General features: G+C 47.1%; 4 protein-coding genes across 9 annotated transcripts; 2 read left to right on the top strand and 2 right to left on the bottom strand.

Moving 5' to 3' along the window:
- The first annotated feature begins 2,228 nt into the window (after nt 1-2,228).
- NCCRP1 (NCCRP1, F-box associated domain containing) lies at nt 2,229-10,283 on the top strand. Of its 6 annotated transcripts, none has more exons than XM_053472359.1 (8): nt 2,229-2,791; nt 3,122-3,168; nt 3,223-3,895; nt 4,622-4,696; nt 5,331-5,427; nt 8,150-8,245; nt 9,299-9,437; nt 10,011-10,283. In XM_053472359.1, the coding sequence occupies exons 1-8, from the start codon at nt 2,377-2,379 to the stop codon at nt 10,152-10,154; spliced, it is 1,686 nt and encodes a 561-aa protein (XP_053328334.1). In that variant the 5' UTR covers nt 2,229-2,376; the 3' UTR covers nt 10,155-10,283. The 6 variants fall into 6 exon arrangements, with proteins under 6 accessions (XP_053328334.1, XP_053328336.1, XP_053328335.1 ...); XM_053472361.1 differs by having other exon boundaries at nt 3,122-3,222; nt 3,307-3,895; XM_053472360.1 differs by having other exon boundaries at nt 3,122-3,391; nt 3,476-3,895.
- A 750-nt stretch (nt 10,284-11,033) lies between these two features.
- SYCN (syncollin) lies at nt 11,034-11,434 on the bottom strand. Its single transcript, XM_053474154.1, has one exon. It carries the CDS (start codon nt 11,432-11,434, stop codon nt 11,039-11,041), a length of 396 nt encoding a protein of 131 aa, XP_053330129.1. The 3' UTR covers nt 11,034-11,038.
- A 779-nt stretch (nt 11,435-12,213) lies between these two features.
- On the bottom strand, nt 12,214-14,049 carry LOC128502551 (uncharacterized). Its single transcript, XM_053472368.1, has 6 exons — nt 13,916-14,049; nt 13,479-13,636; nt 13,129-13,200; nt 12,790-12,924; nt 12,557-12,619; nt 12,214-12,441 (listed from the first exon to the last, which is right to left on the bottom strand). Exons 2-6 carry the CDS (start codon nt 13,632-13,634, stop codon nt 12,235-12,237), a joined length of 633 nt encoding a protein of 210 aa, XP_053328343.1. The 5' UTR covers nt 13,635-13,636; nt 13,916-14,049; the 3' UTR covers nt 12,214-12,234.
- Nucleotides 14,050-20,764: 6,715 nt separating this feature from the next.
- On the top strand, nt 20,765-22,607 carry LOC128503956 (uncharacterized). Its single transcript, XM_053474153.1, has 6 exons — nt 20,765-20,921; nt 21,159-21,316; nt 21,564-21,635; nt 21,840-21,974; nt 22,145-22,207; nt 22,323-22,607. Exons 2-6 carry the CDS (start codon nt 21,161-21,163, stop codon nt 22,605-22,607), a joined length of 711 nt encoding a protein of 236 aa, XP_053330128.1. The 5' UTR covers nt 20,765-20,921; nt 21,159-21,160.
- The last annotated feature ends 453 nt before the right edge of the window (nt 22,608-23,060 follow it).

Genomic DNA, 23,060 nt, shown 5'->3' with positions numbered 1-23,060 from the left:
CCCAGCAGGACGAGATGGAGTTTAGTAAAAGAAAATGTTTGCTGCCTGCGTTTCTCCTCCTTCCATTACTGTTATTATTCATTTTGCTGAAAATAATTTTGCCTCATGGGGGTTAAAAAATGATGAGCCCCGGGTGTCAAATCCGCTGCACCCAACCCCTTAATTCCGTCCCAGGAATGGGTCTTGGTAGAACTGGTTATTCTGCCTCTGTCCCCGTCACTAAAAGCTTTGGCACCAGATGATTGACATGTGTCAGCTGGGTGACGTCACACCAGATGTGATGGTGGCATCCGGGCTGTCATCTGCCCCCTCACGCCCCACTGGGGTTAGCAGCTCAGGGTACACTACATGACCAAAAGTATTTGGACGCCTGGCCATCACACCTACATGAGCTTCTTGAGCATCCCAATCCGAAACACGGGCATTAATATTGGAGTTGCCCTCCTATAACGGCCTCCGCTCTTCTAGGGAGTCTTTCCGCAAGATTTTGGAGCGTCTCTGTGAGAAACGGGAACGGCTCACTATGAACGGGGGCCACAAAGAGTGCCCTGAGCTGGAGAGTCGGAGAATCGATGACGAGCTCGAGCCTGGAGTCTCCGGGTAAAACCATTCATTCTTATAAAAAACCCCAAAACAAATCCTCCTCCTCCTCCTCCTCCTCCTCCTCGTTCTTAAGCCGTTTTTGTGAGTTTTGTGGTTGTTGGGATGGCGCTGAGTGTGAGTGGATGCAACGTCTCCAAGAGTCTCCCTCCCTCCACCCAGAGTGGTGTCTGAAGCTGATGTCTCGGAGTTCACGCCGCGGCCCCCCGGGATTCCTTTGAAGCTGTAACTTGGGGGATGGACGCAGAAGATGGCCCTCCATGGAGGTCTCCGGTGGAGAAGGTCCTGTTACTCAACCTCTCTGTGCTCCGTACACACATAGACCCTAACGCGTATTCCTTTAGGGCCACTAGCCGGACGGCCCCCGGGCCCCTTCTTCATTACCTTTCTCGGCCGCTTTCTCCAGCACGGAGTGTAAGAAGTTCTTGGCGGAATCCTCTGATTTCTTGAGGATTCTTCCAGCAGAACTTCAGTCTCTCTCTCTGCGTTCTAATTACGCGACGGCGCTGGATCTCGGCGAGGACCTTGCTTCCTGCTACGGAGACCAAGAGAAGACCTCGAAACCTAACCCAGAGACCCGCGAGGACGCTCAACGCCGAGACCGCCCAACGCCGAGACCGCCCAGAGAACCATCTCCTCTCTAGGTTTCCCAGAGAAACTGGTATCTTCAGGGCATTAACCATCTTCTAGCTGTCCTTCCTGGTGCAGAGGGTGGTGTGAACATGAGGGCCGTCTCCGGACAGCTATAGGCGACATCTTTTAATGGACCTTATCTGAATAGTTAAGTGGAACAGTCTCCCAGCAGAGGTGGTAGGGGGTAATACAGTGAGGTTATTAAACATGCATGAGATAGACCAAGACGAGACCAACATAGGATTTACAGCAGGAGAAACGGGAGTCTAGACGGGGGCCGCCGGGGGCCGATCTGCCGGTTCTCCAGGATTCTAAACTGGATTTAATTTTAATCAATCCCTGCTGAACGTTAATTATTATTATTTCGCCCCAGACGTGGCCGCCTGTATGATTTCCATTCCCCGAGGAGGTGAGGCTTTAACGACGAGGGGCCAGTGGGTTATTTGCCCCTGGGGTGGATGAAACGAGGACCCTCGGGGTGTTTGCAATTCACTTTATCTGCTGGATCCCAATGGAGGGGAGGATGACGGCCGAAGCAGTCCCTGCCGATCGCCAAGCGTGGCTGCCACGGCCCTCGATAAGGGTAATAACCGCTTCCTGCCCCGCTCTGCCCTCCCAGTACTGGATCCGATCCTAGTGGGTGCGGCGCCGTCCCCAGGGCAGGAAAAGTGGATCCCATGATGAAATAGGAAAAGCACTGGACGGGGGGAGAGCTTCCCACCGGGGGGGGGGGCAAGAGGGGCAGGAGGGGGGCAAGAGGGGCAGGAGGGGGGCAGGAGGGGGGCAAGAGGGGCAGGAGGGGGGCATCCCAGGAGTCAGAGAGCCGGGGTGTTATTGGACAGATTTCCAGAAATTCTCCTTTGGTGACTCTTCCTCTACAGCTCATCCACAGGCGCACCTGCCTCCTCCACCACTCCCTCCTCTCCACTATCTGGGCCTCCTCCCTGGGAGGGTAAAACCTGTTCTCCGACGACAACAATCACAGGAGGGAGAGCAGCTCGTCAGAACGCAGGACGGAGAGCGAGAGAACAGAGACCGCAGGGAGCCGGGGCAAGCGATAGCCCAGGGGTACAGATCCAGGGCAGAGGGGTGCATGCGCCGTCAGAGAGAGAGGAGGCAGAGACACCACAGAGAGACAGTCAGATGGACCCCGAAAAGTCTGGGAGTGCTGGAGGGAAGCGGGACGAGACCCTTCCGAGACAGCCAGGAACTCAGGGGGAAACCAGCAAGACAGCTGTAAAGCCGGAGACAGCTCAGAAAGAGGAGACACTTAAAGAGACAGATACAAAAGAGACAGCTCAGGAGAAGATGCACCAAAAGACAACTCAGCGAAAAGAGACAGACAACGAAAAGGAGAAACCGAAAAAGACAGCCCAAGGGAAAACATACGGAGGCGAGGAGTCGGCACATCATAGACAGCAAGTACCAGAAGAGAGCGCCCATGAGCAGAAAGAGACATCTGTCAATGAGGACAAACACAAGCAGGCAGCTCTAAAGGAGAAGCAGGTACAAAAAGAGACCGTTCAGGAAGATAAAAAGACAGGGGAGAAAAAGACAGGTACAGCTCAGGGGACCCAGAAAGAGACAGCTCATGAGAAGGAGACCCCAAAGGTGACAGCTCAGGGGACCCAGAAAGAGGCAGCTCATGAGAAGGAGACCCCAAAGGTGACAGCTCAGGGGACCCAGAAAGAGACAGCTCATGAGAAGGAGACCCACAAAGTGACAGCTCAGGGGACCCAGAAAGAGACAGCTAATGAGAAGGAGACCCCAAAGGTGACAGCTCAGGGGACCCAGAAAGAGACAGCTCATGAGAAGGAGACCCACAAAGTGACAGCTCAGGGGACCCAGAAAGAGACAGCTCATGAGAAGGAGACCCACAAAGTGACAGCTCAGGGGACCCAGAAAGAGACAGCTCATGAGAAGGAGACCCCAAAGGTGACAGCTCAGGGGACCCAGAAAGAGACAGCTCAGGAGAAGGAGACCCACAAGGTGAAAGCTCAGGAGACACAGAAAGAGACAGCCCAGAAGAAGGAGACCCAGAAAGAGACATCTCAGAAGAAGGAGACCCCAAAGGTGACAGCTCAGGAGACACAGAAAGAGACAGCTCAGAAGAAGGAGACCCCAAAAGTGACAGCTCAGGAGACACAGAAAGAGACAGGTCAGAAGAAGGAGACCCCAAAAGTGACAGCTCACAAGAAGGAGACCCCAAAAGTTACAGCTCAGGAGACACAGAAAGAGACAGCTCAGAAGAAGGAGACCCCAAAAGTGACAGCTCAGGAGACACAGAAAGAGACAGCTCAGAAGAAGGAGACCCCAAAAGTGACAGCCCAGCAGAAGGAGATTCCAAAGGTGACAGCTCAGGAGACAGAAATCCCCAAAGTGACAGCCCAGCAGAAGAAAACCCCAGAAGTGACAGCTCAAGAGAAACAAACCCCAGAAGTGACAGCTCAGGAGAAGCCGAGTGTATTAGACGGCCCCAGCCAGCTTCAGTTTCTCCAGGACTGGCCGGAGCCCGAGACAGCCCAGGGGTGGCTGGACCTGTGTGACAGAGAATGGGGTCTCACAAAAAGGGACATCCAGCTGCCCGAGAGCGCTGACTGGAGAGACATCTATAAGAAAAGACCCTTCGGGAGGAACTTCCTCAAGAGCCCAAATCCTGAAGGTAAAGCCTTTCCCTCCCCGTGTCTCTCTCCCCGTGTCTCTCTCCCCGTGTCTCTCTCTTCCCGCGTTTCACCCCATGTTTCTCCCTGTGTCTCTCTCCCCGTGTCTCTCTCCCCGTGTCTCTCCCCGTGTCTCTCTCCGCGTCTCTCTCCCCGTGTCTCTCTCCCCGTGTCTCTCTCCCCGTGTCTCTCCCCGTGTCTCTCTCCGCGTCTCTCTCCCCGTGTCTCTCTCCCCGTGTCTCTCTCCCCGTGTCTCTCTCTTCCCGCGTTTCACCCCATGTTTCTCCCTGTGTCTCTCTCCCCGTGTCTCTCTCCGCGTCTCTCTCCCCGTGTCTCTCTCCCCGTGTCTCTCTCCCCGTGTCTCTCTCCGCGTCTCTCTCCCCGCGTCTCTCTCTTCCCGCGTTTCACCCCATGTCTCTCCCTGTGTCTCTCCCCCGTGTCTCTCTTCCCGTGTCTCTCTCCCCATGCCTCTTTCCCCGTGTCTCCCCCCATGTCTCTCTTCTTCTCCCCGTGTCTCTCTTTGTGTCTCTCCCCATGCCTCTCTCTCCATGTCTCTCCCCGTGTCTCTCCCCGTGTCTCTCTTCCTCTCCCCGTGTCTCTTTCCATGTCTCCCCGTGTCTCTCTGTGTCTCTCCCCGTGTCTCTTTCCATGTCTCGATGTGTGTCTCTTCGTGTCTCCGTGTCTCTCTCTGTTTTGGGACAAGCCGTAACCTGCATCGTCTCCTCCAGGTTTATCCACATCGCAGCCGCCGCCACGGGAGGAATGTGACCCCCCCCCTCAGAAGAAGCCCCTGGAGACATTGGGTGAGCGAGACCTCCGGCCGTTATCATCGTCTGTCTCCGTGGCTCTGTCGCGCTGCGCTCCGGATCTCCGTGGCTCTGTCGTGCTGCGTGCCCGGTCTCCGTGGTGCTGCGTGTCCGGTCTCCGTGGCTCTGTCACACAGCGTTCCCGGTCTCCGTGGCTCTGTCGCGCTGCGTTCCCTGTCTCCGTGGCGCTGCGTGCTCGGTCTCTGTGGCTCTGTCATGCTGCGTTCCTGGTCTCCGTGGCTCTGTCGCGCTGCGTGCCCGGTTTCCGTGGCTCTGTCGTGCTGCACTCCGGATCTCCGTGGCTCTGTCGCGCAGCGTTCCCGGTCTCCATAGCTCTGTCACGCTGCGTTCCCGGTCTCCGTGGCTCTGTCGCGCTGCGTGCCCGGTCTCCGTGGCTCTGTCACGCAGCGTTCCCGGTCTCCGTGGCTCTATCGCGCTGCGTTCCCGGTCTCCGTGGCTCTGTCGCACAGCGTTCCCGGTCTCCGTGGCTCTGTCACGATGCGTTCCCGGTCTCCGTGGCTCTGTCGCGCTGCGTGCCCGGTCTCCGTGGCTCTGTCGCACAGCGTTCCCGGTCTCCGTGGCTCCGTCGTTCTCTCTCTCGCTCCCATAACCGTGTCCTCTGTCTCTCCAGGTGATTTCCGTGGCTGGCAGATCAGTACCGAGGAGATTCCCGTGGACAGAAGCAAAGTGCCCGAAGGGGTCGTTGTCTGTTATTTGCCCGTTTACAGGTGAGAACATCAACAAACTACCCCAGCGAGCAGCGCGATCAGGAAACCCCACGCCGGCCACGCAGGCTCAGGACACACGTGGCATTCATTGTAATTACCCTCCTTTCTACAACAACAACAACAACAATAATAATAATAATATAATATAATAATAAATATATATAATAATAATAATATCAATAATTATAAATATAATACTAACACCCCTTCTAATAAATATAATACTGCTACTACTACTACTGCTAATAATAATAATATAATAATAATAATAATATAATAATAATAAATATAATACTGCTACTACTACTACTGCTAATAATAATAATATAATAATAATAATATAATAATAATAAATATAATACTGCTACTACTACTACTGCTAATAATATAATTATAATATTAATAATAATAAATATAATAATATAATAATAAATATAATACTACTACTACTACTACTACTACTACTGCTAATAATAATAATAATAATAATATAATAAATATATATAATAATAATAATATCAATAATTATAAATATAATACTAACACCCCTTCTAATAAATATAATACTGCTACTACTACTGCTAATAATAATAATAAATATAATAATGATATCAATAATAATAAATATAATACTGCTACTACTACTACTACTAATATAATTATAATATTAATAATAATAAATATAATAATATAATAATAAATATAATACTACTACTACTACTACTACTACTGCTAATAATAATAATAATAATATAATAAATATATATAATAATAAAAATATCAATAAGTATAAATATAATACTAACACCCCTTCTAATAAATATAATACTGCTACTACTACTACTGCTAATAATAATAATAAATATAATAATGATATCAATAATAATAAATATAATACTGCTACTACTACTACTACTAATAATATAATTATAATATTAATAATAATAAATATAATAATATAATAATAAATATAATACTACTACTACTACTACTACTGCTAATAATAATAATAATAATATAATAAATATATATAATAATAATATCAATAATTATAAATATAATACTAACACCCCTTCTAATAAATGTAATACTGCTACTACTTCTAATAATAATAATAATAATAAATATAATAATGATATCAATAATAATAAATATAATACTGCTACTACTACTACTAATAATAATATAATTATAATATTAATACTAATAAATATAATAATATAATAATAAATATACGGTAATACTGCTGCTACTACTACTAAAAATAATAATATAATAATAATAATATAAATATATATAATAAGAATAATATCAATAATTATAAATATAATATGAACACCCCTTCTAATAAATATAATACTGCTACTACTACTTCTAATAATAATATAATAATAATAATAATGAATATGATAATATAATAATAAATATAATACTGCTACTACTACTACTGCTAATAATAATAATAATAATAAATAAATATAATAATGATATCAATAATAATAAATATAATACTGCTACTACTACTAACAATAATAATATTATAATAATAATAATAATACGGTAAATATAATATAAATAATAATAATAAATATAATAATAATATTAATAATAATAAACATAATAATATAATAATAAATATAATACTGCTACTACTACTACTACTACTACTACTACTAAAAATAATAATATAATAATAATAATACGGTAAATATAATATTAATAATAATAATAATAAATATAATACTGCTACTACTACTACTACTACTAATATGGTAAATATAATAATATCAATAATAATAATAATAATAAATATAATAATAATAAATATAATAATAAATATAATACTACTACCACTACTAATAAACATAATACTGCTACTACTTCTAATATTAATAATAATATTAATATTAATAATAATATTAATAATAATAATAAATATAACAATAATATATATAATAATAACAAGAACAATGATAATAATAATTATAACAATAATAATAAATATTAAACTAATAATAATAGTATTAGTAGTAATACTATTGCTACTACTACTACTACTGCCGCTGCTACTAATACTACTATTACTAATAATACTACTACTAATAATATACATAATAATAATATTAGTAGTAATATTCTACTACTGAAAATACTACTACTCATGGAAATAGTATTAGTAGTAATAATACTGTTACTGCCACTACTACTACTACTACTACTAATAATATAAATAATAATACTAATAACAATGATAATAAAAATAATATTAATAATAATATTAGTAGTAATACTTCTACTACTAATAATACTACTACTACTAATAATAATACTACTAAGAATGATAATAATATGAATAATAATACTAATAACAATTATAACAGTAGTAATCAGACTAATCAGAGTATTCCCCTCCCCCGTATCTGTATGACACGTGGCAGTGACATCATGATGTCTGAGCCGTGACGTAATAATAACAGGGTGTTCCACGTCGATACACCGCGTGCCCTCCGTGCCACGTGGGCCTCGGCCTCCAAGGTAGGAAATAGATGAGTCGGTAGGGGGGGTCCCAACCAGAGCTCATTAATTACCCCTCTCAGGGGCTTTACATGCATCACACATAGCAAATGCCCCACGTCTAGTGGCCACAGTGGTCCCCAGGGCCAGGGGTTTGTGCGTGGGGCAGGTCGGGGTAGATCCTGATTGGCTGTCTTGTTCCTGGCAGCTGGTGTGTGAAGGAGCAGGTGGTGGATTTGGTGGCTGAAGGACTCTGGGAAGATCTCCTCGACTCGTACCAGCCGGACATCTACGTACTGGACTGGTAACTGCTGCAGAGCATCACACACACCGACGGCAACCTGCAGAGCATCGCACACACCGACAGCAGCCTGCAGAGCATCACACGCCCCGACAGCAGCCTGCAGAGCATCACACACACCGACGGCAACCTGCAGAGCATCGCACACCCCGACAGCAGCCTGCAGAGCATCACACACCGACAGCAGCCTGCAGAGCATCACACACACCGACAGCAGCCTGCAGAGCATCACACACCGACAGCAGCCTGCAGAGCATCGCACACACCGACAGCAGCCTGCAGAGCATCACACGCCCCGACAGCAGCCTGCAGAGCATCACACACACCGACGGCAACCTGCAGAGCATCGCACACCCCGACAGCAGCCTGCAGAGCATCACACACACCGACAGCAGCCTGCAGAGCATCACACACCCCGACAGCAGCCTGCAGAGCATCACACACACCGACAGCAGCCTGCAGAGCATCGCACACCCCGACAGCAGCCTGCAGAGCATCGCACACACCGACGGCAACCTGCAGAGCATCGCACACCCCGACAGCAGCCTGCAGAGCATCACACACACCGACAGCAGCCTGCAGAGCATCACACACACCGACAGCAGCCTGCAGAGCATTGCACACCCCGACAGCAGCCTGCAGAGCATCACACACACCGACAGCAGCCTGCAGAGCATCGCACACCCCGACAGCAGCCTGCAGAGCATCGCACACCCCGACAGCAGCCTGCAGAGCATCACACACACCGACAGCAGCCTGCAGAGCATCGCACACCCCGACAGCAGCCTGCAGAGCATCACACACACCGACAGCAGCCTGCAGAGCATCACACACACCGACAGCAGCCTGCAGAGCATCACACACACCCCGACAGCAGCCTGCAGAGCATCACACACACCCCGACAGCAGCCTGCAGAGCATCACCCCCCCCCCCGACAGCAGCCTGCAGAGCATTTCACACCCTGACAGCAGCCTGCAGAGCATTTCCCTGCGTAAGAGATGTTCCCTTGTAACCCCCCCGGCCACGTTACGCTGATTACATGTTACGTGTTCCAGGTATGAGGACAGTAAGCTGCACAGACACGTGTACGAGCTCCACGTCACGCTACTGGCTGCCGACAAGACGACCGTCATCTCTCGATATGACGTCACCCCTGAGAATGACATGAGTGGGGACCTCAAGGGCTGGAACTTGGTGAGTGGCACTCAACGGCATCCCACTCAACACGGGCCTTCCCTGTCTGTCCGTGACACAAACAGACAGCAAGACACACAGACATGGGGGGGCACACAGACACGGAGACACAGAGACACGGGGGGGCACAGACATGGGGGTGGCACAGACACGGGGGGGACACTGACACGGAGACACACAGACACGGGGGGACACTGACACGGAGACACACAGACACGGGGGGGCACAGACATGGGGGGGACACTGACACGGAGACACACAGACACGGGGGGACACTGACACGGAGACACACAGACACGGGGGGGCACAGACATGGGGGTGGCACAGACACGGGGGGGACACTGACACGGAGACACACAGACACGGGGGGGCACAGACATGGAGACACACAGACACGGGGGGACACTGACACTTTGGGGCATTTGGGGGTTTATTCACTAAGTCAGGAGAGCCGCCAATTTCACTCCGTGGCGTTGCCCTGCGGGAAGGGCTGTATAGTTTAAGACATTAGACTGCGAGAGGGCATCTCTTTTCTCACCTGCCCCCCTTGTTGCCCCCCTTGTTGCCCCCCAGGTGTCTCACGTGTTTAAGTCGTACGGGCCGGGGGTTCGTTTCATCCGCTTCCTGCACAAAAGCAAAGACCTGAGTGTGCTGGGATTCCACCGGACGCGGCTCGCGGACAGCACCGTCTTCGCTCAGCTCCGGGGGGACGTCTGATCCACCCCCGGACGTCTCGCAGAGACCCACCCGACGGGCACTGCAGCACCGAGCCACGGCCGCACTCACCAGCGACACTCACACTCGTGTCATTCCAATAAAATGCAATAAATCTATTTATATCTCCAAGTGTCTGCAGCGGATTATTATAAACCTCTACCCCTCGCACACTCACCCTGCCACTCCACCCCTCGCACACTCACCCTGCCACTCCACCCCTCGCACACTCACTCTGCGACTCTACCCCTCGCACACTCACCCTGCCACTCCACCCCTCGCACACTCACCCTGCCACTCCACCCCTCGCACACACTCACCCTGCCACTCCACCCCTCGCACACTCACTCTGCAACTCTACCCCTCGCACACTCACCCTGCCACTCCACCCCTCGCACACTCACTCTGCGACTCTACCCCTCGCACACTCACCCTGCCACTCCACCCCTCGCACACTCACCCCGCCACTCTACCCCTCACACACTCACCCTGCCACTCCACCCCTCACACACTCACCCTGCCACTCCACCCCTCGCACACTCACTCTGCGACTCTACCCCTCGCACACTCACCCTGCCACTCCACCCCTCGCACACTCACCCCGCCACTCTACCCCTCACACACTCACCCTGCCACTCCACCCCTCGCACACTCACCCTGCCACTCCACCCCTCGCACACTCACCCTGCCACTCCACCCCTCGCACACTCACCCTTTTACTTTCTCTCGTTCGCGCTCAGAATATCACGCCGGTGTCATTTGATAAATGCTTTATTTGTGGTTGGCATTGAGGACGATGGGACGGGGGGGGGGGGTCAGGCTGTCCACGGTTGGCCCCTCCAGGTCCTGTGGTTTCGTGGCGTCGTTGCCGGATCGTTGGTGGCTCCTCAGGTACATTTGCAGTAGTAGGAGGAGATGGAGTCGTTCCAGTCCCCAAACAGCCCTTTCCGGATCTCTTCGAGGCGAGGGTACACTCCGCTGCTGAACTTGCGCGTCTCGCCCTCCTTGGGTTTCCGCGACCAGACGGTGAGCTCGCAGCGAGGGGCCACGACCAGCGAGGACACGCGGTTGTTCCACGTGAGTTTGATGTACGGGATGTCCTCTCCCACCCGCACGTCCAGGTAGTCCCCGCCGCAGCACTCGTCGTAGTAGACGCTGCTGTCCGCGTACAGGCGGCCGCAGAGCTTGTTCCCTTGCGGGTCTTTGAGATCCGCAGGCTGGGGGCAAATGCCCAGGGACGGCGAGAGCAGCAGGGGCAGCAGGAGAACGCCGGCGACCCTCATGGTTGAAGTCTGAAGCTGGGCTGATGGGGCATGAGCTTTTATAACTGCCCTTATCAGCCACATGAGTCTCCTCCATACCCACCACCTGTGCCCAAGGTCTGCCAGCTGATAACCGTGGGAACGAGGAGCGACGGGGCAGCCGGCGACCCGGAGAGACCGCCAGACGCTGCCAAGAACAGAACATCGCGAGGGACCTGAGATGTTCTGCAGATCCGGCTTTCCACCCAACTATCGCTGACAAGTCTATTTCCTCTGATTTCAATTGTCCCGCAGACTGATCCTTTCTGTGCTCCATCTATGCAGTGGATTTGGGGGGAGGGGCAGGACGGTGGAAACTTTTTTTCACCCAAATTCTAGAAATATAATTCCAGGAACGCCAATATTTTGGAGACGCTCAGAAGGTCCAAAAACCAAGACAAAAAGGAAACTCCGAAATACACATTTTTTTTAATATTAAAACAATAAATAAATAAGTTAATAAATTATCTCATAAATTATTAAAAGTGACAAAAATATAAAATATTCAGTATTTTCGATGGATCTGCCAGAAATCACCCAAAATAAATAAAATAAATCGATAAATGTAAGGCGGCCTCTCCGGCGCAGACAGGATATACTCTATGGTAGGACATCGACCATGAGCTCACACTCTCGCATCGTGACATCATAGGGGGTTCAACCCGATCCTAGCGACCCCCGGGAAGACGGAACGGATCGCGGGCGACTTCATGTGGCTTTCTTTTCTTAAACTTTTTTTTGTAATTCCATGATTTTTCCGTCCGTTCCGATGTTTTTTGGTTTTATGGAAGGCGGCTGCGGGGCCTCCTTCTGTGGTTTCTCCTCCCGTTGGGGTGTTTTTGGGGGGCAGTCTCGGTGGGGGGCGGCTGCGGGGCCTCCTTCTGTGTCTCTCTCACGTTATACTCCCCAGGAATCAGGAGTCTCACGTCCTCCACCAACAGCCAGACCAGGTTCAGCAGGACATCGCGTCGCAGACACTCGGCAGACACCTGAGGAAAAGCACATTTTGGGGATCATCGGTTGGGAGAACGGCCAACGGATGCACAATTATCTCCTGTAAAGGACGGGGGTGCAGGTCACAGACGTCTCCCCGTCGATACTCACTGTCTCCGAATACTTCATCAGGTGACCCCGGCAGGACTCCAGCACTGAGGAGTTTCGCATTTTCTATAAGAGAAGCCAAAGCGTTATTAGGTCCGACTGAGACAACACCCCATACCCCAGAACCGACCCTCTCCAGACACGCGTTTGCCCCCCGTGGGGCAGAAGTTACAGGGCGTTCTCTGTACTGATCCCATGAGAGGTGCTGGAGATGCTCTGACGGGGTTGGGACTTACACACGAGGAGAGGTCCTTCTTCAGACTGGAGAAGATGTCCAGACTGCGATGGCCGCGGTCAGAGCCACTCAGATTCTGCAGAACCTCCACGGCCAAGGAGACCCTGTGTAGGGTGAGCGTCAGCCTCTCCTCTCCCTGAGAGACGGGAGACAAGGGAAGGGTTAATACACAGGACAGGTGGACAATCCAACCCCCATCCCGAGAGGTAGAGGAGAGGGGCTGGTGGAGCAGAGAGGGGGTCGGGGAGGAGTGTAAGGGGGTGAGGGAGATTAGGTGGGATTAGGTACGAGGGGTTCGGGGAGGACCAAGTCAGCTTCATCTTCTTCCCCAAACTGATACCTTGATATCACATTGCGGGAACCTCTTCAGACGGAGGCCGTGGTGACATTTTACTCCGACCTCCATCTCTTCCTTCAAACAGAAACAAAGAAAAAAGATATAAACGACGCTCATCCCAAACCTTCCGCTCACACCTTCCACTCACACTCACACCTTCCACTCACACCTTCAACTCACGCCATCCACTCACACTCACACCTTCCACTCACGCCGTCCACTCACACTCACACCTTCCACTCACACCTTCAACTCACGCCATCCACTCACACTCACACCTTCCACTCACACCTTCTGCTCACACCTTCCACTCACACCTTCCCCTCACACTCACACCTTCCGCTCACACTCACCTCGTGGTTCTGCAGCTCCCTGAGCTCCGCCATCTCTCCGAGGGATATGGATCTGTATTTGGAGAGGTGGCAGTGTTTGCGGTGCGGGTGTCCGGTCGCTGCGCCCAGCAGGACACTCAGCAGAGTCACCGCGGCCATTTGGATAACGCTAGCCATTCCTGGACAAGAAAACGCGGCTCATGAGACCCCGAGAGACCAGAGCCACAGCCCCCCCCCGACATCTCTCTGGGCGCAGAGGACGGGTCCGGCCACTCAAGGTGCGTCTACTCCCCATCCAGTGTATAGAGAGACAGCACTCAGCCCCGGGGGGTATAGACACACAAACTGCCTTCCTGCCCCAAATATACCCATCCACCCCCAGCTGCCCCCAGTACATACCCCCAGATGCCCCCAGTAATACCCCCAGCTAGGCTGCGCAGGACACAGACCCCCCTTACCTGCACTCTCAGACAGCTCGGCTCGGCTCCGGATCTCACATTCTGCTCAAACCTCCCCATTTTGCCCCTTTTATAGGAGTCTTTGCTGATGAAAAGCCCGTTCCCGCTCCCCGGGTCCCTTTCCCTTCGTCCGGCACGGAGGAGACGGCAACTCCGAGCGCCGGGAATTCCTGCACCACTTTCACTTTCCAAACTGCAGGTGACGACAGGTAAAGGGGGCGGGGAAATAGCTGTCACTCACAGCAAACCCCTCCCTATTACAGGTAAATATTTGTCTATCTCAGCAGCACTCACTGCAGACACCGAGCGTTTATTATTTATATATCGCCGTCATACTCCGCAGCGCTGTACAATGTGTGTTATTATTATTTATATATCGCCGTCATACTCCGCAGCGCTGTACAATGTGTTATTATTATTATTTATATATCGCCGTCATACTCCGCAGCGCTGTACAATGTGTTATTATTATTTATATATCGCCGTCATACTCCGCAGCGCTGTACAATGTGTTATTATTATTTATATATCGCCGTCATACTCCGCAGCGCTGTACAATGTGTTATTATTATTATTTATATATCGCCGTCATACTCCGCAGCGCTGTACAATGTGTGTTATTATTATTATTTATATATCGCCGTCATACTCCGCAGCGCTGTACAATGTGTTATTATTATTATTTATATATCGCCGTCATACTCCGCAGCGCTGTACAATGTGTGTTATTATTATTTATATATCGCCGTCATACTCCGCAGCGCTGTACAATGTGTGTTATTATCATTTATATATCGCCGTCATACTCCGCAGCGCTGTACAATGTGTTATTATTATTATTTATATATCGCCGTCATACTCCGCAGCGCTGTACAATGTGTCATTATTATTTATATATCGCCGTCATACTCCGCAGCGCTGTACAATGTGTTATTATTATTTATATATCGCCGTCATACTCCGCAGCGCTGTACAATGTGTTATTATTATTATTTATATATCGCCGTCATACTCCGCAGCGCTGTACAATGTGTGTTATTATTATTATTTATATATCGCCGTCATACTCCGCAGCGCTGTACAATGTGTGTTATTATTATTATTTATATATCGCCGTCATACTCCGCAGCGCTGTACAATGTGTTATTATTATTATTTATATATCGCCGTCATACTCCGCAGCGCTGTACAATGTGTGTTATTATTATTATTTATATATCGCCGTCATACTCCGCAGCGCTGTACAATGTGTGTTATTATTATTTATATATCGCCGTCATACTCCGCAGCGCTGTACAATGTGTGTTATTATTATTATTTATATATCACCATCATACTCCGCAGCGCTGTACAATGTGTTATTATTTATATATCGCCGTCATACTCCGCAGCGCTGTACAATGTGTGTTATTATTATTATTTATATATCGCCGTCATACTCCGCAGCGCTGTACAATGTGTGTTATTATTATTTATATATCGCCGTCATACTCCGCAGCGCTGTACAATGTGTGTTATTATTATTATTTATATATCGCCGTCATACTCCGCAGCGCTGTACAATGTGTTATTATTATTATTTATATATCGCCGTCATACTCCGCAGCGCTGTACAATGTGTTATTATTATTTATATATCGCCGTCATACTCCGCAGCGCTGTACAATGTGTTATTATTATTTATATATCGCCGTCATACTCCGCAGCGCTGTACAATGTGTTATTATTATTATTTATATATCGCCGTCATACTCCGCAGCGCTGTACAATGTGTGTTATTATTATTATTTATATATCGCCGTCATACTCCGCAGCGCTGTACAATGTGTTATTATTATTATTTATATATCGCCGTCATACTCCGCAGCGCTGTACAATGTGTGTTATTATTATTTATATATCGCCGTCATACTCCGCAGCGCTGTACAATGTGTGTTATTATCATTTATATATCGCCGTCATACTCCGCAGCGCTGTACAATGTGTTATTATTATTATTTATATATCGCCGTCATACTCCGCAGCGCTGTACAATGTGTCATTATTATTTATATATCGCCGTCATACTCCGCAGCGCTGTACAATGTGTTATTATTATTTATATATCGCCGTCATACTCCGCAGCGCTGTACAATGTGTTATTATTATTATTTATATATCGCCGTCATACTCCGCAGCGCTGTACAATGTGTGTTATTATTATTATTTATATATCGCCGTCATACTCCGCAGCGCTGTACAATGTGTGTTATTATTATTATTTATATATCGCCGTCATACTCCGCAGCGCTGTACAATGTGTTATTATTATTATTTATATATCGCCGTCATACTCCGCAGCGCTGTACAATGTGTGTTATTATTATTATTTATATATCGCCGTCATACTCCGCAGCGCTGTACAATGTGTGTTATTATTATTTATATATCGCCGTCATACTCCGCAGCGCTGTACAATGTGTGTTATTATTATTATTTATATATCACCATCATACTCCGCAGCGCTGTACAATGTGTTATTATTTATATATCGCCGTCATACTCCGCAGCGCTGTACAATGTGTGTTATTATTATTTATATATCGCCGTCATACTCCGCAGCGCTGTACAATGTGTTATTATTATTATTTATATATCACCGTCATACTCCGCAGCGCTGTACAATGTGTGTTATTATTATTTATATATCGCCGTCATACTCCGCAGCGCTGTACAATGTGTTATTATTATTTATATATCGCCATCATACTCCGCAGTGCTGTACAATGTGTGTTATTATTATTTATATATCGCCGTCATACTCCGCAGCGCTGTACAATGTGTGTTATTATTTATATATCGCCGTCATACTCCGCAGCGCTGTACAATGTGTGTTATTATTATTATTTATATATCGCCGTCATACTCCGCAGCGCTGTACAATGTGTTATTATTATTATTTATATATCGCCGTCATACTCCGCAGCGCTGTACAATGTGTTATTATTATTTATATATCGCCGTCATACTCCGCAGCGCTGTACAATGTGTGTTATTATTATTTATATATCGCCGTCATACTCCGCAGCGCTGTACAATGTGTGTTATTATTATTATTTATATATCGCCGTCATACTCCGCAGCGCTGTACAATGTGTGTTATTATTTATATATCGCCGTCATACTCCACAGCGCTGTACAATGTGTTATTATTATTTATATATCGCCGTCATACTCCACAGCGCTGTACAATGTGTGTTATTATTATTTATATATCGCCGTCATACTCCGCAGCGCTGTACAATGTGTGTTATTATTATTTATATATCGCCGTCATACTCCGCAGCGCTGTACAATGTGTTATTATTATTTATATATCGCCATCATACTCCGCAGCGCTGTACAATGTGTGTTATTATTATTTATATATCGCCGTCATACTCCGCAGCGCTGTACAATGTGTTATTATTATTTATATATCGCCGCCATACTCCGCAGCGCTGTACAATGTGTTATTATTATTTATATATCGCCGTCATTCTCCGCAGCGCTGTACAATGTGTGTTATTATTTATATATCGCTGTCATACTCCGCAGCGCTGTACAATGTGTGTTATTATTATTTATATATCGCCGTCATACTCCGCAGCGCTGTACAATGTGTGTTATTATTATTATTTATATATCGCCATCATACTCCGCAGCGCTGTACAATGTGTGTTATTATTATTATTTATATATCGCCGTCATACTCCGCAGCGCTGTACAATGTGTTATTATTATTTATATATCGCCATCATACTCCGCAGTGCTGTACAATGTGTGTTATTATTATTTATATATCACCGTCATACTCCGCAGCGCTGTACAATGTGTTATTATTATTTATATATCGCCGTCATACTCCGCAGCGCTGTATAATGTGTGTTATTATTATTATTTATATATCGCCGTCATACTCCGCAGCGCTGTACAATGTGTGTTATTATTTATATATCGCCGTCATACTCCGCAGCGCTGTACAATGTGTTATTATTATTATTTATATATCGCCGTCATACTCCGCAGCGCTGTACAATGTGTTATTATTATTATTTATATATCGCCGTCATACTCCGCAGCGCTGTACAATGTGTTATTATTATTTATATATCGCCGTCATACTCCGCAGCGCTGTACAATGTGTGTTATTATTATTATTTATATATCGCCGTCATACTCCGCAGCGCTGTACAATGTGTGTTATTATTATTTATATATCGCCCTCATACTCCGCAGCGCTGTACAATGTGTTATTATTATTATTTATATATCGCCGTCATACTCCGCAGCGCTGTACAATGTGTTATTATTATTATTTATATATCGCCGTCATACTCCGCAGCGCTGTACAATGTGTTATTATTATTATTTATATATCACCATCATACTCCGCAGCACTGTACAATGTGTGTTATTATTATTTATATATCACCATCATACTCCGCAGCACTGTACAATGTGTGTTATTATTATTTATATATCGCCCTCATACTCCGCAGCGCTGTACAATGTGTGTTATTATTATTATTTATATATCGCCGTCATACTCCGCAGCGCTGTACAATGTGTTATTATTATTATTTATATATCACCATCATACTCCGCAGCGCTGTACAATGTGTGTTATTATTATTTATATATCGCCGTCATACTCCGCAGCGCTGTACAATGTGTGTTATTATTATTTATATATCGCCGTCATACTCCGCAGCGCTGTACAATGTGTGTTATTATTATTTATATATCGCTGTCATACTCCGCAGCGCTGTACAATGTGTTATTATTATTTATATATCGCCGTCATACTCCGCAGCGCTGTACAATGTGTGTTATTATTTATATATCGCCGTCATACTCCGCAGCGCTGTACAATGTGTGTTATTATTATTTATATATCGCCGTCATACTCCGCAGCGCTGTACAATGTGTGTTATTATTATTTATATATCGCCGTCATACTCCGCAGCGCTGTACAATGTGTGTCATTATTATTATATTATGGGGTTAAACAACTTTTACTTTAAATCAGATACAAAAATGTGCTAAATGATTTTGTTTTTTAATAGTACTACAGCGAGTCGCTCGAAGCTTTGCTTAGTGCAGTTACTGTCGTCAATTTTTCTTGAAAAGAAATTAGAAAATAAAATTTAACAGCAAAACCGTTAGCGTTACTGCTTGGTGAACAAAAACACTCGGCACTTATGCGGCTGCACTCACCAGCCCAACAAGTTCACTCCACTGATGGCCTGAGGTGAGCAAAACAAATGAGATAAAAATGAATTCTAATTAATAAAATCATTCATTAATAATATTAAGAGGAAAAATTGACTTTGTCTCTTGCTGTTGGTAACACAAAGCACAAACTAAAGCACTGCGGCTCCAGTACTAGTAAGATTATCTTAAATGTATTAAACTACATTATTAACTAAATATGTAATAAATGATCAGGGATTTCCTTTATTAATATAATTAATAATAAAATGAATTATCAACTTCTAGCTTAAGCTTAAGGGTGGTAGTGGACTCGTTAATCGTTACGTGGGGTAAATGAACGCTTCTACCTGACAGAATGATGCCCACGGGGGGGGGGGCAGCATGGCCTAGAGTGGGCCCTGACTGTTGTGCGGAGGAGGGGTAGGCTTTTTGGCGGGAAATGAGGGGGTGGAGTTGGAGGAAGATTATATAAGTGTCTGTTTTCCCGGGCTCAGGAACCATTCTTGTGCTCAGCTTACCTGGTTGCGAGTCCCACCCTCCCTCCCTTTATATTTGTATTCTGGTTTTGGGTTTGTGTTGTTTTGTCACAGTCTGTGTATCCAGGGGGTTAATGTGGTGGTAAGTGAATTGTCTGTAGCCGGTGGGGGGTTCTTGGCTGTCAGTGCTGGGAACCTCAGGTCAGGGTGGGGGCATCCGGGTCCCTTCCTTAAGTGGTATTTGGTTCTGGTAGCCGGATTACCCGGCAGGCTTGGTGTGTGCATTGTGTTTATTGTATATGTTTGTGTTTGGAGTCAGTGTCCTTGTTAACGCACCGATGTTTGTTTCAGGTTTTGGCGTAATAAATAAAATTGGCTGCGGCCTTTTCATTTCCGTATTCTATGGTGTGTGATGTCATTATTGGGTTCATGGGGGGTTAAGCCTAGCCCGGAAAATCGAGGCTACAACAGTCATGTCTCAAGCACACTAAGATAATATAATACAGCTAATTTAGCTAAAACGATTTATAATAATATTATTAAATATTAATGAGTAGATTACACTAGTATACTATATGACAATATTATAATTATATATGATATGATTAGTAGTAATATTATATTATTTAATTAATAATTCAAACAGTTCATCTTAAATAACTAAATTATAATCTAGTTCAAAAAAGTTAGGTGTCCCCCCCCCTCCATCGTTATGGTGGTCCCAACCCTTGCGGGGAGAGACCAAGAAGAACCGACCCTCCTGCATCCTTATGGGAAGGAAGGGGCCGCATATGCCTCGTGGAGGGTGACTACCCAAGAAAACAAAGAAGGGGACCTCGTCTTACTGCGGAGCCACTGAAAGTTGGTTCGTGTCATGTGACTGCGTTAGAAACACGGGGGCCGTATGTACGGTAAAGGGGTCTCCCCTCCAATCACTGTCCGGGAAGTAACTGTGGATTTAGATGAGTAACTTGTTCAGGACTGGTTTTCCAGACAGCTCGGCTGCTACCAGCTATGACTATTTTCCTTTACCTGTAATAGGGAGGGGTTTGCTGTGAGTGACAGCTGTTTCCCCGCCCCCTTTACCTGTCGTCACCTGCAGTTTGGAAAGTGAAAGTGGTGCAGGAATTCCCGGCGCTCGGAGTTGCTGTCTCCTCCGTGCCGGACGAAGGGAAAGGGACCCGGGGAGCGGGAACGGGCTTTTCATCAGCAAAGACTCCTATAAAAGGGGCAAAATGGGGAGGTTTGAGCAGAATGTGAGATCCGGAGCCGAGCCGAGCTGTCTGAGAGTGCAGGTAAGGGGGGTCTGTGTCCTGCGCAGCCTAGCTGGGGGTGGATGGGTATATTTGGGGCAGGAAGGCAGTTTGTGTGTCTATACCCCCCCTCGGGGCTGAGTGCTGTCTCTCTATACACTGGATGGGGAGTAGACGCACCTTGAGTGGCCGGACCCGTCCTCTGCGCCCAGAGAGATGTCGGGGGGGGGCTGTGGCTCTGGTCTCTCGGGGTCTCATGAGCCGCGTTTTCTTGTCCAGGAATGGCTAGCGTTATCCGAATGGCCGCCGTGACTCTGCTGAGTGTCCTGCTGGGCGCAGCGACCGGACACCCGCACCGCAAACACTGCCACCTCTCCAAATACAGATCCACATCCCTCGGAGAGATGGCGGAGCTCAGGGAGCTGCAGAACCAGGAGGTGAGTGTGAGTGATTGGCGTAAGGGGAAGGTGTGAGCAGAAGGTGTGAGTGGAAGATGTGAGTGTGAGTGGAAGGCATGAGGGGAAGGTGTGAGTGGAAGGCATGAGGGGAAGGTGTGAGCAGAAGGTATGAGTGGAAGGTGTGAGTGTGAGTGGAAGGTGTGAGTGGAAGGTGTGAGTGGATGGTGTGAGTGGAAGGGATGGAATGAGCGTCGTTTATATCTTTTTTCTTTGTTTCTGTTTGAAGGAGGAGATGGAGGTCGGAGTAAAATGTCACCACGGCCTCCGTCTGAAGAGGTTCCCGCAATGTGACATCAAGGTATCAGTTTGGGGAAGAAGATGAAGCTGACTTGGTCCTCCCCGAACCCCTCGTACCTAATCCCACCTAATCTCCCTCACCCCCTTACACTCCTCCCCGACCCCCTCTCTGCTCCACCAGCCCCTCTCCTCTACCTCTCGGGATGGGGGTTGGATTGTCCACCTGTCCTGTGTATTAACCCTTCCCTTGTCTCCCGTCTCTCAGGGAGAGGAGAGGCTGACGCTCACCCTACACAGGGTCTCCTTGGCCGTGGAGGTTCTGCAGAATCTGAGTGGCTCTGACCGCGGCCATCGCAGTCTGGACATCTTCTCCAGTCTGAAGAAGGAGCTCTCCTCGTGTGTAAGTCCGGACCCCGTCAGACCATCTCCAGCACCTCTCATGGGATCAGTACAGAGAACGGCCTGTAACTTCTGCCCCATGGGGGGCAAACGCGTGTCTGGAGAGGGTCAGTTCTGGGGTATGGGGTGTTGTCTCAGTCGGACCTAATAACGCTTTGGCTTCTCTTATAGAAAATGCGAAACTCCTCAGTGCTGGAGTCCTGCCGGGGTCACCTGATGAAGTATTCGGAGACAGTGAGTACCGACGGGGAGACGTCTGTGACCTGCACCCCCGTCCTTTACAGGAGATAATTGTGCATCCGTTGGCCGTTCTCCCAACCGATGATCCCCAAAATGTGCTTTTCCTCAGGTGTCTGCCGAGTGTCTGCGACGCGATGTCCTGCTGAACCTGGTCTGGCTGTTGGTGGAGGACGTGAGACTCCTGATTCCTGGGGAGTATAACGTGAGAGAGACACAGAAGGAGGCCCCGCAGCCGCCCCCCACCGAGACTGCCCCCCAAAAACACCCCAACGGGAGGAGAAACCACAGAAGGAGGCCCCGCAGCCGCCCCCCCACCGATACTGCCCCCCCAAAACACCCCAACAGGAGGAGAAACCACAGAAGAAACGGCAAATTTAACACGCCCTCCTTCTAACCCGCCATGTTTGGTGGAACCTCATGGGGAACGCTCTACGTCCCCCCAAAACTGGGAACAAGAGAGGGTTTTTTTTACCGACACATTTTATGGAAATAGCAGAAACCTGATAATCCAGGCGCGTCCGAGACGTGAAACATCCAATTATTTATTCAGAAACTGAATATATTTATAAATATATTATATTTATATATTTTAAGAAGTTATTTGCGGCTCTCTGGCAGACGAATCCGCAAACCTTCCACATTTTGTATTTATTATTAATTTAATTTATTCTGTATTGTTATATTTATTGTTTATTTAATAAAAATGGGATATATTTTATTTATTTGGTTTATTTTGGGATTTATAATAAACGGACATTTTCAGGAGATAAGGCGTAACAGGAAATCTCCTGTTTCCATACATTGTACGCGCGTCACACTTAACCCTTTTCGTGTCCAACATAGAAAG

Source organism: Spea bombifrons, chromosome 8 (assembly GCF_027358695.1).
Source record: "Spea bombifrons isolate aSpeBom1 chromosome 8, aSpeBom1.2.pri, whole genome shotgun sequence".
NCBI classification, from domain to species: Eukaryota; Metazoa; Chordata; class Amphibia; order Anura; family Pelobatidae; genus Spea; species Spea bombifrons.
This window is presented reverse-complemented; position numbering and strand designations above follow the sequence as displayed.